General features: G+C 43.9%; 1 protein-coding gene across 1 annotated transcript in view; it reads right to left on the bottom strand.

Moving 5' to 3' along the window:
* Positions 1 to 18147, bottom strand: part of LOC111230536 (receptor-type tyrosine-protein phosphatase U-like) — a 197375-nt gene that overhangs the window by 60565 nt on the left and 118663 nt on the right. The window contains exons 7-10 of the mRNA XM_022757294.1: positions 15648 to 15941; positions 8220 to 8540; positions 5221 to 5330; positions 1924 to 2125 (exon numbers count right to left, since the gene is read on the bottom strand). Coding sequence (XP_022613015.1) covers positions 1924 to 2125; positions 5221 to 5330; positions 8220 to 8540; positions 15648 to 15941 — 927 coding nt within the window. The remainder of the gene's footprint in view (positions 1 to 1923; positions 2126 to 5220; positions 5331 to 8219; positions 8541 to 15647; positions 15942 to 18147) is intronic.

The following is an 18147-nucleotide window of genomic DNA, read 5'->3' as shown; positions in this document are numbered from 1 at the left end:
CCCGGAGAGGGAGCGCGTGACACTGTAGGTTGAATGTTATACCTTGACAGCTGTCAGCCCACAGAGGCCACCTTCTCGAACCAGATGGAACAGGTACAGATAACAAGAACGGATGGCGAACGGGCAGCATTAACCACAGCGTGGTGTCGCAGCAACAACAAAAGAAAGAAAGTATTTATATATATTTATATCCAGTAGAGCCCAAAGATATTTATAATAATTACACTGATATTTTTCAAATATTAACCTTTACGTAGAGAATAAAAGTCAAACCAAGCGCTATGTTTTGCATCAGCAATAACATGCCTCAGTCATCTACTTCCTGCAGAGCCCAGTGCAGTCACTTCTATCCATGTCTGTTACATCATCCAAAAAAAGTTAAGTTATCATCGTTATTATTATTATTATTATAAGATTATTTTGGCATGTGGATTTAACATCTGGAGATTATGCCGGAGCATCTCTGCAGCACCACAGCTTCACTGCTCATATGTTGCGACACATTTTAAATTTATTGAGAAACTGCAGCTCCTGCAATTTGATCAGCTACTTCAGGTGTTTCTCTACGTGTGTTTCTGCACAAACAGCAGCCACTAATTCACCAGAAGGTTTCTTCAGACTGATGAAATATGTCACTTATCATCCTTCCTAAGCAAATAATCGAAGTCCTCTGATCTGACACCTTCATCTCATATAGCTTTACACAAATGTAGCATCATAACCACCGTAAGCACCAAAACACGGTCGCTAGTCTGTCGCTAACACTACGGGTTGAGCGTTAGCTTTGATTGAACACACAGTAGATCTGTGGATGTATTTATTATCTTTTCCGAATGTATTATCTTCCGCTAATTAAGAGTCTGACAGTCTACTAAAAATAAAGCAAAGACTGATGATGATGAAAATCATATACGTCAAAGCGTATGTTTAAAACGTTGACAATATTGTTCAGTTCCATGTTCCGTTAATTTGTTTATAAAAATGATTTTTAGGACAGAAAGTAGGAAATTCAAGTCAGAGAAAGAGAAAGGTTTTTAAGGTTAGTGAATCTTTGGGTTGGTTCACGGTTACTCAACCTTAACTTCTGAGACACAAAATTCACACTTGAGATCCTCGACAGACGAATATAGACGTAGGTTATGAACAACACAAAAAAGACTCGGAGCAGCAGGTTGCTCAGGTTGCATCATGTTCCCAGCTCAGCTCTCTTAAGGAAGGAGGGAGGAGGAAGTGACTTTCACTTTTCACTCTTTTTCCATGGATTCCTGCAAAAAGCCGAATCATCCAGACACCGCACTTACTCCTCATACGGTTACTGGGAAAACATCACTATAGCATGTGGTGTTTCATCAGAGTAAACACACTGTGAGTAGTGAAACAGCCAGCAGATCCCCCATTTGTAGAAAAGAGTGTTTCACATTCCCCACAGATGCATTTTTCCAGTCTCAAGACTCAAGATCCATACCTGCAACCTTTTCACTTGCAAACGCTGCTCCTCTAATTTCTGAGCTGCTGTGTCGCCTTTGAGTGGTAAACACAGACTCCGTTTGCAGTGATGTTGGCTGAATAAAGCTGTTTTCAGCCAAACCGTTCAAGCTGAACATTCGTGTTCTCTACAATTCAGGTCTGCATCAAACAAAGGCACAGCAGGTCTGCTTGGCTGAAGGAAAATGAGGATCATTTGTCTATAGTCTAAATGTATACACCTAATTTAATTAAGAGCTCTTCAAAAGGAGGGAATTACAAGTCATTACTTCTTTGCTATAGTCAGCACTTCCTTTGAGTTGAGAACAAGGTTTTTTGGGGAAATACAAAGGTTATCTTGAAGTGTTGTTGTCAGCCTCGACCCAATCACAGCGTACACTCATGCACATGACAGCTGATCAGACCACAACAACTGCAGCAGTCTGCGCAAGGCCTCACCGGAGATGTTGGTGGTGATCTCGGTGAGCGCCGTCTGGCCAAACCCCTTGGCGGTTCGGGCGCGGACCGACACCAGGTAGGTGGTTCCGGGATGCAGGCCAGAGAACATGTGGTAGGTCTCGTTCCTCAGTTTGGACACTGTGCGGCGAGGACCCGGCACGTTGATGCCCGGGTCCGACGACTCGATGCTCTGGTAGCTGATCTGGGGACGAGGACAAGACGACACTGAATTAAAACAAGAGGAAGAGTCGACAGCCACGCTAGTAGCTCAGTGAGCGTGAAATTAGGCCCAACGTCGCTTTGAGCTAAATGCTAACACCGGCGTGCTAACATGATCTGGATGACAAAGCTAGCATGCTGGTGTTTAGCAGGTATAATGTTTACCACCTTAGTTTAGCTGTTTAGCATGCTAACATTTTGCTAAATACCACTAAAGCTGAGGCTGATGGGAAAGCCATTTGTTTTACGGGTATTTAGTTACAATTTAAAACTGATGGTGGCGCTAGAGGAAAAGTCAGAGGGTCACCAAAGTTATTACAATTGATGGAGGAAATGCAGACATGTGCAGACTCTCGGACAGGGTCGGTTCGGGCGCAGGTAACAAAACACAGGTGTAACACATTAGAGGCAGGGCAGTCAATCACCATGGAGGGGGAACAAGACAAAGACAGGAAGTAAAAACAGCAGAGGACACACAGGGAAAACTACTTCAAAATAAAACAAGAAATCAACAAAAATCCAAACATAACGTCTAATCAGAGTCCAAATCCCCGGTTGTTAACTCTATAAGCCCGTAGAAGAACGCACAGTATCTGTGATCTGCTTTACTCAGCGTATAGTTTTCTATTCACACCTGGAAGATTGAATTTCACTGGCATTTTATTTGAAACTCTCTCTTGTGAGAAGCACCTCTCAATTAATCTTAGGACTCCTGTAAAAAGATGTCACCTCTCTGCTCAGATCTAATAAATCTCACGCTGCAGTTAGCCGCCGATAATCAGACTCTGTGTCACACTCTTCCTCTACACCGCTGTTGGCCTGATTTTACAGTTTTTCTGGATTAGACGATAAAGCAGAGAAAAACAACAAGACGTACTGAAGATGACAAGTAAGAATGACGACCAGCATGATGTTGTGTGTTTGTTTTTTTTGTTTTGTTGCTATTTGATAAATGTCTTTAACCTCAACCGATTTCATTTAAACTTTTTACTCTCAGGGTGGCATGGCGTTTCACTGGGACAAGCTTCAACCCCCCCGTGACCATGAGCAGCAGGATAATCATTTTCAAGAATAGATGAATAAACGGATGGGTGACATATTTGTTACTGTTTTATTATGTGCAAACTTTTCAATAACGTAATTCATTCTCTTGTTTTTCTGCCTCTCCTAACAGGTTTTATATTTCGTACAGGTAAGTCTTCTTGTGATGTAATTTTGTAATGTTAGTTACCACTTTGCAATGTCTTTGTGTTGAATCGTATTGTTTGTTTAAAATATGTTTACATACAGCTATAATTCCAGGTGACGGAAAGTCTTTTGTTAAAAAAAAAACAAACAAACAAAAAAACAAAAAAGATTGGAAGATTGTTGATGTTGTATAAAGTTCTTCTTTTAATTATAAAGCAGGTCTAGGTTCTATATAAATACTGAAAGTATCAAAACAACACAACAACAAGCTTGAAGTGATTCTGACGTTAAGCTGGCGATCGTTGGAAGTCAGGAAGCCAATATATCATTTCACATGGATAATAATATTAGAGCCCTGTGGGTGTAGTTTGTTTTATTCTGAAATACTGGAGCAATTTAGTCCAAATTTGACCAAGCCACATGAGTAGGCTTCAGTCCATCGTCTGTGGTTGTCACTCAGAAACTGTCTTCCTGTAAGAAGAGAGGCTGACACAAAACCCCCTGTCGTTTCATTGAGCTCCAGATGATTTTTGCTACTTAAAATCACAAACATATAAATCTGTTGACATCAAAACTTCATATAAGACATTGGAAAAGTGTAAAATATTGTCCCTTTAGTGCAAATGTCTGTGTATATATATGTGGTGCTACAGAGGGGAAGAAATACGAGATCGACTGGCGGTGTTTTCTCGTGCAGAGCGCAGTCAGAGGATGAGCTGTCACACAGACACACACACACTCCCATCTGCACAGTCGGTGTATCTGTTGCTAGCTAGCTTAGCGTTGCAGCTCATGTCTGTTCTATTGTTGCACTGGTCCAGCGGAAAAATTAGTCCATTTAATGTATGGATATTGGCACAGAGGAGAGAGTCAGCGTCGTTGCTGCTGCTCAGATCAGAGAACCTCAGCTTCACTGACTGGGCGACCGGACAATAGTTTTTTTCACAAACAGCTCCTGGAGTTTGCAGATAGCCAGCGCTCCTGAAACGACCACAGCCGCAAAGGTTTTACTCAAGGGTCAGGGTTCAGAGGACTCAACCCATCATGCAGCTTTGTGCTTGCGAACGCAATACAGTTCGTCAAGGTTTGTGTGAGAGTCAACAGGCGCCGTCACATTTTCTTAACCAACCAATATCGTTATCAGATTTTTGACTCTCAAACACGGGTGCTGGATTAGATCTCAATAATCCGTCATGCCTCGTGCTCTGTTGTACATCCAGAGCAGTAGCAGTGTGGAGGTGAGAGGCAAGCGCACTTCATCTGTATTCGTACCCACGTTACAGCATAATTCAGTCGCCTGCCTAGTTCCTCTCTTTCCAAACTTCAGCTCGTGAATGGAAACTAGTTTCTCTGCCAATCAGACGACCCGAGCGGATCTCCGCGTGCACTTAAAGAAAAAAGCCATGCTGCAAAGGTCTACGGTTAATATGGGGCCTTCAATAATTAATTAGAAACATTTAAAGTTGCCCCCTTGTGGAGGCATCTCTTAGGCAAATAAGTAATTAGAATGGTTGTCCCCCATGTAATTACAGCCTGAAGTCTGTGCCTCAGCTTCATTACCATATGAACATGTACAGTAAATCTCATGAACTGTGAAAAGTGGGTCCTCCCCACTCTAGTGGCTTAGGCTCATGTGTGTTACGAGCATTTGGGCAAGAAACAGGAAAAACAAGCCCGGGGAGAAATCAAAGAGGGGGAGCAGAGTAGTGTTTAAAGCCTGCAGAGGAGACTTTTCCTTGATTTGAGTCTTTATACCGAAGGAGGATGAATAAAATAGATATTGGCAAGGGTAAAATAACATCCTACACCTGGAGAGGATTAGCGTGTGATGCAAAGGCAGCTGTATCGTTTGGATTGTAGATTTCTTGCGTGACTAACGAGGTATCCTACCTCATACTGTGTGATGAGACCATTGGGCTCGATGGGCTCCTCCCACTTCAGGAAGATCATGTCATCGAGCGGGGTGAAGGTCAGGGACTCTGGAGCGATGCCGCCAGGAACTGCAGCAGGGGGGAAAAAGAAAAACAACCTTCTCTGAAACAAACACTCAGCTCCGGTCTCGAGTTAATGGACTCTTGTGCAGGCATGCCAGGGGGTAAAAACACCTTTGACAGAACGAAAAAGCACAGGGGCCGGGGGAGGGATGGAGGAGGACGAAAAAAACGAAGGAGCAGAGAGACAGAGCTGAAGGGAGGTGATGAAAGGAAACTGTGGACTGGCTTGCTCTCAGCCCTCAGGATGAATTGAGATTCTGGCTTCTACTGTCTGATAATAGAGCACCGTGTCTTGGAGGATGACAGTCGATTTTTCTTCCTTAGCACCTTACTGACAAAGAAACAGCAAAGTAATCCAACCTGTGAACTACCAGAGAACCTTCTCTGCATTTTTTGGGGCTTAATAAGATGCATCTGCTTAAAGGAGAACAGATAGTTTTTGAGTGCAGGACAATTTACTAAGTAATAAATAATCGTCCTTATTGGATTCTTGGCTCTTAGTGATATTAGCATTAGCATTAACAAGTCACGAGATGAGAATTAAAAAGGATCTAAATCTGAGAGAGTCATTGAAATAATATGTGACTACGTCTGATAGTTTTGCACAGGGAAGTAAAAAAAAAAAAGTTTTCATAAAACAGGCTTTGAAGCAGCAGGGACCGCTCTCTCTCTCTCCCCACTGTACGTGACTGAAGTTGGGATGGATAATGAGAGACTGTGGATTATAAAAAAAATAATAAAATAAAATAAAAAACTGGTGCTCACCTGAAATAATTCCAAAATAAACCTGGCTACATCTGTTTTGAGTGAATCTTATTTCCATTATAAAATGTAGGAACATTCAGTTATGCCCTGAACAAAAGTGTGATGTTTTAAATAACGCACAAAGCAGCTTTTACACAGCGTCCCTTCTCTGTTAAAGAAGCTAAATTATGGAATGAAATACCCACTTAAGTACAAAAGCGATTGTTGCTAATAGAGGTGTCATGTCAAAGGAATAATAAAAAAAAAAAAAAAAAATTCAGATTCAGTTTTCTCACATTTAAAGTCCATTTCCTCATTACTGGAAGTTTCTGTTTCGGGCAGCATGTGTGAATAAACGAGCACTCCACCGATTCAGCTTCGAGCTACAACACTGCTGGACTCACCTTCATAGTTTAAAAAAAAAGGATTCAAATTTTTCTTCTTTTTTTTTTTATTTCATGCATTCTTCTTCCTTGTCCAAACCCAGCACCCACCTTACCCATAATGCAACTCTACTGCGGACAGTTTGGGATATTCAGGTATGTTATGCTAGCAGCGGCTAACGTAGCCTTGAGTCGCTAGCTTCAGGCTGAGATATGAGCCGCTGTGGACCGAACCGTAAGGAGACGGTCCATGTTTTGTTGGACAGTTTTTCCGCCCCTTGTTGTTGTTGTTCACCTTTGTTTTCTCTTCCTTTCACATTTGTCTGACCTGCAGTTTTTGTTTTGTTTTTGTACAACCCGTCTGCTCATGTTTCTCGTCCTGTCAGACCTTCCTTTTCCGTGATGTCCCTCTCTTTCTGGATCTCTGCTCTCCGTCTGTGTGTAAGATGTGACTGAATTACCGAACGCTTGATCTTGTAGGAGACAACACCCAACTTCTTTGGCCTGTCTCTCTGCATAAGAAGCTGAAGCTGAGGTAGGCGAAGCCCCTCCCCCCCCCGCCATAGAAGAAAATGCTGCTGCATCCATGAATCCCTGACAGCCAAGGCTGCTCCCACCAAGCGGCAGAGACACAGCGTAAGCAAAGCGCTGCACCGCTGTTTGATTGTTGAGCCCAATAGGAAACAGGCAGGAGGAACTGTCACCGGCTGCGGCTCAATTACTGTAGTTGTGAAGGTGATGGCGGCTCTCCGTGTGACAGGGGGATTGGGGACTGTCAGGTTGTCAGACCGCCATTCAGTGGCTCAAAAAGCAAAACTTTCCATCGGTGTTGACATTCAAACTATCAAGTAAAGTCAGCGCAAAACAATCAGGCTTGTTTTTTGACATATAGTGTTTCAACTTGTCACTTCCTGACCAGTTAAATCTAATAAATAAAATTAAAACCCCATTAAAACTCTCTATGTTATTCCATTTATGTAAATGTATTTCCTTCTGCCCACAAGACAGCAACGTGTAGGTTGTAGATAATTAAGCGCACTCCCTGTTTCTCTCCCGTATCTCCTCCACTGCTTGTTATTTTCGAGTGTTGCTGTAAAATTGAATGCAAAGCGATATTACATTTTTTTTTTTTTTTTTTAGCAGAAAACCAAAATGAATTTTGAAGATGCAATAAAAATGCTGCCAGTTTCATATCATAGCTGCCATTCCCTCTCACTCTCTCCGCCCGGTCAAGAATATCCCTGAGTGGCTTTCAATTACATTGAAAAGTCTTGCTTATTCTACATAACAATAAGTGTTTGACCTTCTGTGCTTCCGCTCTCTGGGAATTTGCATTAGAATGTGCCTAATCTGCTGATGTACACAGGAAAATATTAATACAAAGATAAGCAAAATCATTTTGCCATTTTGCTAGCGGCCACGGCCCGAGCTGATTACTGTTCCACTGGTCTCCATTTAAAAGGCTGATCTTCCATTTAGTTATGCTGATCCAGCTTATTTTGTAAGTCAATATTTGTGGAGGTTTTTTTTTGTTTTTTTCCGCTGGTACTGGGATGACTAAAGGCATGGATTTGTGTAAGAAGTGCACAATAATTATCTGAGCATGAAGGAGTGTGCATAGACAACTAGGAATTTAAGAAGTTCTGAGGCCTGAGCTGAGTAACTATGACGATACAGAGCTTCAGTGAACACATAAAAACATCCCTGTTCCGCACAGTGATGGCGCTGTGTGGCACAGAGGTATAAAAGGTATAAACCGCCCACTCACTGTCCTCTTCGGTCTGGAAGGTGACCTCTCTGCTCTCCTTCTTTCCTTCAGGGTTGGCCAGCGCCAGCCGGACGTGGACGGAGCGGAAGGGCGGCAGGTCTCTCAGCGTGAAGTGAGACGTGTTGCGTTCCACGGACAGGCACTCTCTGACGGTGGCGTTGTTCCCTCCGCTGCCCCCTGTCGGCATGGAGTAGCGGTAGCACAGGGACAAGGAGTAGGTGTGACAGCGGGTGAGGTTGTAGCCCAGCGGCTCCCACTGAAGGGCCAGCAGCCGCGGCTGGATCTCTGTCGCCGTCAGGCCCCGCAAGGCGCGCATGGGCTCTGTGAGGGACAGAGAGCGGAGATTATATCAGTGCAAACAGTGAGCTCATATTTACCAGCTTGTGTAAAAGATACCAAAGGGATCAGAGAGGAAACACTGTGAGGAAGAAGCATTTTGTTCCTCAGCTCTTGTAAAGTAAAGAAATATCCACATTTAAAACCAAAGCTACAAACTGGGAAAATCCATGAGTCTGCATGTGAAATCTAAAACTAAAACATTTGAGATAACAGATCCATCTGCTGATGTGACCATGAACTTTATCTTTTACATTAGATGTAGAACTTTCTTGTATTTTGTCAGTACAGAAGAGAGTAGAAGCAATATTGTAAGAAAGATGAAATAAAAATAAAGTCCCTGAGCAGTCGCTTCTTCCAAAATGACACACTGGTTAATCAAAATTAGTTATACCACATTGTACACATTTGCCAATGAAGCCCATGAGATGTGGTCGAAAGCTAGTAAAAGTGTCCCAAGCTAGAGAGTGACGTTTTAAAGCAGCAATAATTGATTTTATTGGCCGCTCGGGGAAGAAGCTGAAGTCACGTTGCCATGGTTTAATATTGTCATGAGGAACAGGTTTTGCGTTAGCGTTAGCAGTAGCAGTAGTGATAGCAGTAGCAGTAGCAGTAGCAGTAGTGATAGCAGTAGCAGTAGCAGTAGCAGTAGCAGTAGCAGTAACAGGAGCAGTAGCAGTAGCAGTAGCAGTAGCAGTAGCGATAGCAGTCACTGGCACCGGAATGAATTTGGAGGCTCGTCTCTGGAGACAAATTTAAGTCCAATCAAAGTTGTTTTCGTTCTGGTTTTGGTCTCCACTTATACTCAAGAAGAAGAGAAAAATGTCTGCCTCTATAACTGCTAAATGCTCCACTATGTTCACCAGCTCGTTGCTAACTGTGTCTGTCTGCTGTTTCGTGTACCGTACACAGAGCAGAGCGGGTCTTTCACTATCAACAGCTGCCTGCTGGGAAAGAGGACGATGACGGTGATCCAAAAAAAATGCCGCGCAGACCTAAAGGGAACTGCAGAGTTGCTGATAATTCTCTGCGGGTTCATTTCTGCAAGCGAGCCCTTTAACATTACACATACTTATTGGATCCATTAATATAACAAGACTCGGTCAGATCCTAGTATATGGCCGGACTGCGTCGTAGGTTATTTGCATTCTGCCTGGAGTCAGCTGGTTTTCAGGCCTTTATCAGTTCGCTGCTCTCCTCCTCCTCCTCTCCGTGCTCACACATATACGGCGTTTTAATACAGCTGAACTCTCAATAAAGCTGTTTTTCACTCACATGTTTGTCTGTTTCTGTCGTCGGACAGTGAAACGAGTATGAAACAGTGACGGAAACACGGCCCACTGAGACTACGTGTTCCCCAACGGTTACTTCCTGCTGCTAAAATGCAGATTCTTATAACCGTGACCTCATCTGAGAGGAATCACCGTAGACATTAAGTTACAGAATGTGCTGTAACTTTGGCTGTAGTTACTTATTCACGTCTGTGTCAGCTGCTGCGTGGTCGAGCTCAGAACGGTGTGTCTGCGGAGGGAAAGCCTGACCTCATGTTCGAGGGGTAACACTGCCGACTCTCTTCTACAGGAAGTAGCTGAGGTTTAGTTGCTAGATTTGTTGCAGGGTCCGAAGTCGGTTAATCCGACAACAAAGCCGTTAATTGGCAACGCTGCTCGTTTGCACTAACAACCAGTGGTGTAACCTTATCGCTCAGGATATCCGTCAGTCACTCAGCGACAGTTGAGTCTACAGGGCTGGAACTGCTGCTGCAAGTCAAAGCCAAAAATGCTTTTTACATGAGGGGGAATCTGCAGGTTGATATGATTGTAATTCATAGCCAGTAGTTGATGAGGGAGTTGTTGACCCACAGGATGAAGTTAGGGCGATTTAAGTAGAGTTAAGTAAGCATGAGATTGATGTATCTATGCAAGGATTGCACTGATCAACGGGGATTTACTCATCGATCTACACTCCAACCATCTCCTCTGGTCATGAGCTTTGACTGAAAGAATCAGTTCACAAGATGCAAGGATGTCCACGTATGGAGAAGGACTGTGGAGGAGAACCACTGTTCCTTTACACTGAACAGAGCCCGCTGAGGCACTTGGGACTTCTGCTCAGGATGCTTCCCTGACCGCAGCACGCCGGAGGGACCGCGTATCCCAGCCTGCCTCAGACTGCCTCGAGATCTCCCGACAGGATGTGCCTGGGGGAGACAGATGTCTGGCTACTTCGCTGCCACATCCACATCCGCATAGATAAGCAAAAGAAAATGGATAGATGGAAAACCGTGATGAGTTTATCTCTAGTCAGAGGGGATGGGATGCTTGTTTTCTCCTGCAACACAATTTTGTGATTGATGTTGACAAAGCAAGTGTATATTTACCGAGAAAAAAGTACCCGGTACAGTTTAAGAGAGGATCACTGATGGGGAAAAAGGAAGCAGCAACAGTTGCACCTCGAGGTTAGCGAGAGGTGAAAGGAAGAAGTAACAGACAGTCTAGTACTGTCCTCTCTCCTAACGTCAATGAGGGTCAGCGGGAGACCGCTGCATGGCTCTGGCAGAGCGTCATATGTGAACAGACGGTGCCTAATTACTGCTGTCATGTGTGAATGTTGTGATTGCAGATGCCCATGTCCCTGTCACGCAAAATGTCCAGTTTCACACTGGGAGGGGAGAAGGGGGGTTATTTCTGTCCTGTAGCCTGGCCTGGATCTACTGCTGAGACATCAGATAAACCGAGAGGAGGGCAATGCCTTCATCATGGCGCAGACCGGCGGCTGGACCGGTGGAAGCGACAGCTATAGCCCCGCCGCATCGCTAAACATAGATCAGAGCCGCTACGAGAAATAATGAAGCAATGTCACGGAGGAGACATGAGCTCTGAGGGGGACAGAGGTGCGACAGCAGAAGGAAATGTCTTTAGAGTCCTCGCTGATTTGAAAGATGTTTCGTTCTCCAAGGCGGGAAGTTTGGCTGATTTGTGTTTTCACAGTTGATACCTACACAAGCTAAAACCTCTCCAGGGAACAGTAGCGATCAATCATAGAATAAAGATTTAATTTAAAAAAAAAACAAAAAAAAACTGTATCATACCCTTCATGTCACTGTCGGATTTTTTTTTTGGCAGTGTCAGGCCCGTGCAACCGTCTAATCCAGCTAAAACCCGGTCCGCCACCAGAGGCTCGCCGGCTGAATGTTCAGTTTCTGCTCCACATGCCATTACTCATCATTACAGCGGCACTGCAGCAGGCTCCGTCCTGCCCTCTCCACCCTCCAGTCCTCCACCAGTCCTGCCCCAAACTGACATTCAGCTTGATTAGCCTAATCAAAGGGATTAGCCTGAGGCAGGGGGGGGGGGATACGGAAGCTGGACAAGAGGTGAGTAGGGATGAATGAGGGAGACTCCCCGTGGGGTCTGCACATTTCATCTCACCCTCCTCATCTTTAACAGCTGCCTGAGTGAGCTGCCACCGAGGCCTGCCGCTCCCGCCAGGAGCCATGTTGGAATCATGATGGACTATCGGCGCACGCCCTCATACTAACCACTGACACCGCACCAGCTCTCCACTGCTGGAACTTCTATTTTTTAGAAAAATGAGTTTCTGCAGGTGTCAATACGTTGAAATTCAACTTCTAGGATTTCAAATCATATCGATCGAGCAAAGAATTCCAGATGTAGTAGTTACATGAGTCTTTAAGCACTGTCAGGATAATTGTATTTTATTATGACTTTAGTCTTACAGGTAAAAGGAGTCTCTCGTGTTTCAGCCGCTCTGCTAATGGAGGTCGGTGCTTTCAGTGGCCTGAACAACTGAACCCGAATGAAACACCGGAGCACACGAGTGAGTTTAATGATTAGGTGCAAACTTTAGTCTTTAGTATCTCCACACGCTCGTGCAATCGCTGTGAAACAATTTTCTATTCCAGATGCAGAACGCCAATTTCTAACGCTGCAAAAAAACAGTCTTCCGAGGATTTGACAAGCACTTGATTCTAAGTAAACCGAGGCCTTCAGATGACTGGGCTGACAGTAGCATACATCCTGCACTAACCAGTTTTCAGCAGGATCACGTCATTCTCCCACAAACAGAAAAACACGCCATCAGCAAAAGGTGCTATAATCTCAATCTCAAAATTTCACACAGGAAGCGTTAACGCTACGGCACTTGAATGGCACTTCCCCAAAAACCGCCTGTCTGTCGCCACACGAGAAGCATGGACACTGGAGAAAGAAAAAAAACGGGCACGTCATTCGTTCAGCATCCGAGCCGGGCCTCCGTGAGGCCGGCCACTCTGGACAATGGCGCCAGGGGAGGGAAAATCCTCCGCACCGGTAAGTATGAAATGTCACACTCTCAACGACTGTCCAAAAAAGAGGAGTCTTCTCTGCTAAGAGAAATGTCTCTCTGTGACACATTAGGGAGACAAATTCATCCAGAGTTTTGTGTCACTGGGCCTCCGCTGTCTGCCGCTTTCTCCCCAGGGATGAAGCTTCAGATCTGAGCAATGGGAGTAGACAGGAGGTGGGCGAGTGGGAGACACTGACGAGAGCGGATCAAAGAGTGTGGCAGGTGACAGGGGCGTCATGCTGTCTACTTGACAGAGCGGCGGGGTGTCTTTTTTCACCCAGACGAGAAGCACCGTGGGTAAAACACAGATGAGAGGTTGTGAGAAGGGTCCGGCCCCCGCCTGCATGTTTGTTCCTCACGTAGCGAGAACCTTAATACCACGCAAGCTCTTCAACTGGATTCTCCTCTACAGCGAGGTTCAGACCAGTCGTGTTAACCCACAGGTGTAGCGCTTCAGCTCTGCATCCTCACACGCAAACGTGCGTTTTATTACGGCTCAACCATCAGACACCTGCCGTGGCGCAATCACAACAAAACAAACCTTGTGTTCTCAGTGGCTGTGGGCGAACTACAAGCTGTAAAGTGACGCGCCAAAAACGGTTTGATGCAGTTTCCAGCTGCAGCTCGGGTGAATCTCGGAGCAGGAACAGACTGTGATTTCTGTGTCTGTGAACTGCAGGAGGAACCAGATGGGTCTTCTGTTTGTTGTGTTGTGCCGGTGCTTTAAGTCGTCTGTTTGCTGTTTGCACTGGTGGTGTCACAGTGACTCATCAAAACGTCACATGTATTATTACACTTTCTATTTAGGGCTCAGACTCTCCCGCTGACATTTTATTCTGAGACATACTCATTGACTGAGCAATAAAAAATGATTCAGTATTAAAAAGATTAAATAACTAACTAATCAATTAGTCATTCAACTAATAATAAACAATGGTTTTGAACTCTTTGCTCTCCGCTTTATTGACAGGGTTTTGGCTTTGTCTCTGTGCATTAACTGTAAGATGAAGTTAGGCTGCTCAGAAATACTAAATAAAATAATAGCTGTTTTTTAATTCCCTTTATTAAGAACAGTGCTGTATAAATAAAGTTTATTATCATTATAAAGTTTATTTCCATGAGAGGTTCTGTACATATTGTGTGACGGTTTAAATTTAAGAAACCCAAATTGTATTTCAGTTGTTTTGTTTTTGCCTTCATGTCCACAGGTTACACAAATGTATGTATATGAACGTACAGTATATGTTCTGTCAAACAGGACTAAGAGTCTACAGCCATGTTACTGTCTCTGTGAGGCTGTACTTCACACAGTGCTGTGTATTGACTGTAATGACCAATTTCCAGTTACCAACGTTTCTCTGTTACTCGTGGCGTATTTTGCTGCTCCATCTTAACCCTGTTAATTTAGCTATTTTCTTCATTACGGCGGCTAATTACGCGCTGTGTATTTGAACTTGCACCAGTCGAGCTCAAGCCCTCACGGCTCTCCGCCACAGTTGTTTACACACTGTTCAGATCCGCCGGTTACTTTAGCTTAGCAGTTAGCGACGGCTTCTCTCAGCCTCCCTCTCACTCTCCTGCTCTCTTTTCTCTTGTTTATAATCTCCATCTAAGTTTACCGTGTTAGCATGGTGAAAAATTTCTAATTAGCACTAAACACAAAGTACGACTGAGGCTGATGGGAATGTCATTAGTTTTGACCACATAATTAGATGACATTCATCCTGGGGGGCAGACATAAATGTCAGAACCAAACTGTATGTCAATCCATCCAATAGTTATTTACATATTTCAGTCTAGACCAAAAAGGTGGAGCAACCACAACATGTATTCATAGTAAAAGGCAGAAAGCTAATATTCATGCATTTTATTACTAGTGTTGCTTTTCTTAGGTTTTGCTACTACAGTTCCCATAATGCAATGAGTGATGCAAATATTACCATGGAGTCAGCAACTGGTTTTTCTTTATGTTTGGGCAAATCATCGCTATGAAAAGTCATGCTACATTAGCTTTTAGCGGCTCCTGTTTCCACAACAGACACTTCTATCAAGAAACATGACACCTGTGCGCCTCATTCTGTCGTGTTTGTGTTGTGAGTCTGAGAAGAAGAGAGGTGTGAATTTTGTTGCAAGTTGTGTTAATATTCTGTTTCCTCAGCTTCTTGAATGTGCACATTCGCTGCTTCTCTCGGTTTCGTATTATCGTAAATTAAATATCTTCTGCTCAGACAAAACCTTGTCACCTTGGATTTTGAGAATGTGTGATAAGCATTTTTTTTTCTCTCCACTTTCTGACATTTATAGACTAAATGATAAATTTAATCCCTTCAAAAATATAATGACGAAAATAATCGTCCGTTTCTGCCATAATTAAGTCTTCACATCATTTTTAATACATTCAAGTTTTAGCAATATTTCATACAGGAACAATATCTGGAGGCGAGAATATTGTCAGTGACCGAGGAAAACCTTAATGCAGGGGTGGAGCTTAGTAAGGATAAAATTAAAATTGTTAACTCCTCAGTATTAGCTTCCTCCTCTTCTGCCTTTTTAACCAGGCTTTAATCTGAAAAAAAAAGAAGCTATTTAAGTCTCGCCCACTGAGGTTTAACTCAACCAATGAGATTATTTCTGGTGCCAGCGCAGCTCTGTCTCTGTGTTTGTAACTAAAGCTCCAATTTGCTTCAGTGCCACAGATCCTATCTAGATTTTTGGTTGAATGATTCGATGCTTGATCTGACTCACCTGCACACTTTGTCCTGCTGATCAGAGGCGGCCCAGGTGCTCCGGTGCCCCCCTCCCCGGGCCGGGTGAGCAGGACGCTGATGCGGTACTCTGTGTCCGGCTCCAAATGCCAAACTTTATAGGTGAGCGAGCCCACGCCGTGAGTCTCCGTCCACGTGGACTGGCTGGCTCGGTACTGGATTTCACGCCGGATGACCGGCCCGTCCCCCACGATGGAGTTCGTGTTGAGCTGGATGATCAGATAGGTGGGGCCTGCCCGCAGGAGCTGAGGGGGTGCAATCGGAGTCGGGGGCACTACAATAAAGAACATGATGTCATGATATATCTGAATGTATAATCCTATTAGAATAAAGGTTTTCGGTGCTGTTTATACGTGATAACACGTGAGACAACAGAGGAATACAGATGAAAATCTGTCCTTGAAAACACTGATGAAAAACAGTCAAACGCTGCAATTTCCAGCAGAAAAGAACCACATCATGAGAGCAAAGGAGACGTCAAGGATTTCTGTCATGGATTGTCTCTTTTTTGTTTTATAGTTTCAATAACATTATTTCTGCTCTGCTAGAGCAGTGAGTCATAAAAATCTTTTAATCACATCAGGATTATAGGAGAGAGAGACACACACACAGGGGGGGGGCAGACAGAGAGATAGAGAGAGAGAAAGAGAGAGAGACACTTGAATGTTGCAAATTCTTGATGTTCATTCTGAATAGGAGCTTATTTGCATGAATAATTGCATAATTAATTCTTTCCTCCCTGCACATAAGAAACTGAGCCTTGATGGACAATATGACCCTCATCAACCCCGCGCACATCCAATGAACTCATCAGATGGTGATGTGTGTGTGTGTGTGTGTGTGTGTGTGTGTGTGTGTGTGTGTGTGTGTGTGTGTGTGTGTGTGTGTGGACAGACAGACGGCTGTTGACAGGTGCAGAATGTTATTTTTCATTTACATAAAGGAATAATTTTGCTTTTTTTTTTTCAAAAACAGACTTGTTAGATAATTATTATTAACTTAAAGTGCTTTACAGTGAAAGCCACATTCACACAGACGACTCATACTGCACCTCTACCGCACGTGCACACGCTCACACACTGACGGAACAGCCATCAGAGGCAATCTGGGGTTCAGTATCTCGACCAAGGACACTTCGACACTGGGGGGGGGGGGCCCGGGATCGAACCACCGACCTTCTGATTACTGGGCGACCCGCTCTAGCTATTGCTATCAGCTTTTCTTTTAGAGAGTGAGCCGTCCGTGGAGCCAATGATTCAGCCTAGCTAAGAATAAACAGTGGAGGACCCATACAGAAAGAGAAATGAAAATTAGTTTCATGCTGGAACTATTTACAGTAGAGTATTTCTGTGCAGCATCTTCATCTACAGCGCCACCTGTGGACAGAGGGGACACCAAACCTAGAAAGCAGCTTAAACACAGAAGACACAGTATATTAATGGAGTGTAAGAAGGCATATTTTTCTTTAACATGGGCTGTCAGGCTGGCTCTCGCCCTGCTGTTCTCAGTTTTTATGCTCAGCAAGGCTCCATGTTGCCATCTCAGTGGTTTTCTGGCAATATTTGGTGACTTTCAAGACCCCGGCGACGAATCTAACAATTTTTTTTTTTTTGGAAAGGCAATATTTTTCAATCACTGTGTCCACTCAACTTGTTTACTGTGGCTCTGCACCTTTTTGTACTGACTGTGCTCAGTGAATTGGGGGTGAAATCAGCGGCACGTTCAGTCACCACAGTGGCCAACGACAAACTGTGAATGTGTCCACCAGCATAAACACACTATCGCTATCCCCCCCGTCGTCTGCCTGGGAAACTGAAATAACTTCAGGGTTTAACTTGGTTTTATTTTTTTCAGGTGTTCATTCACTCTGGTGTTCTACAGTCGGTAAGTAGAGGCAGATGTAGATGCATATTAATGTGGAGGGGACGATAGCAGCAATTATAGCTGATAATAAGCTCGTTACAGTCAGTTCACCTTCGTCTGACCCGTGTTTTTCAAAATGCTCTCAGTCGTTTAAAATCAGTGAATGTCGTGGAAATGCTCATCACTGTGTAATGATGTCATATGTGTCATATCTATGTAAAAAAGCACATCTAGCAAATTTTCAACCTGTTTGATGGCAAGATAAAAGCATGAAAACTTTCAAAATAAAGCGTACACTTTACTTCACACCTTTTTTTTTTTCTGTGGACAATTGTTTGTTTTTTTTTGAGTGGCTGAAATATGTTTGTTTGTTTGTTGCTGACCCCGCCCACAACAGCACACCACTCAGCTTCTAAACTGGCAGCACGCTGATCTGAATCTACTGCAGGTTACACACTGACTAACGATAAGTACCTCACACAACCCCACATCAAATCACCAGAACTATCACTTTCACATACACACATGAGATTGGTACTAATCGCGCTCTCTGATAACCATATTTCCCAAAACGTTGGAATACGCCTTTGGCCTGAGTGTTTGCTAAACTGCTCGCA

Source organism: Seriola dumerili, unplaced genomic scaffold (assembly GCF_002260705.1).
Source record: "Seriola dumerili isolate Sdu_G_001 unplaced genomic scaffold, Sdu_1.0 BDQW01000273.1, whole genome shotgun sequence".
In the NCBI taxonomy this organism is placed as follows: domain Eukaryota; kingdom Metazoa; phylum Chordata; class Actinopteri; order Carangiformes; family Carangidae; genus Seriola; species Seriola dumerili.
This window is presented reverse-complemented; position numbering and strand designations above follow the sequence as displayed.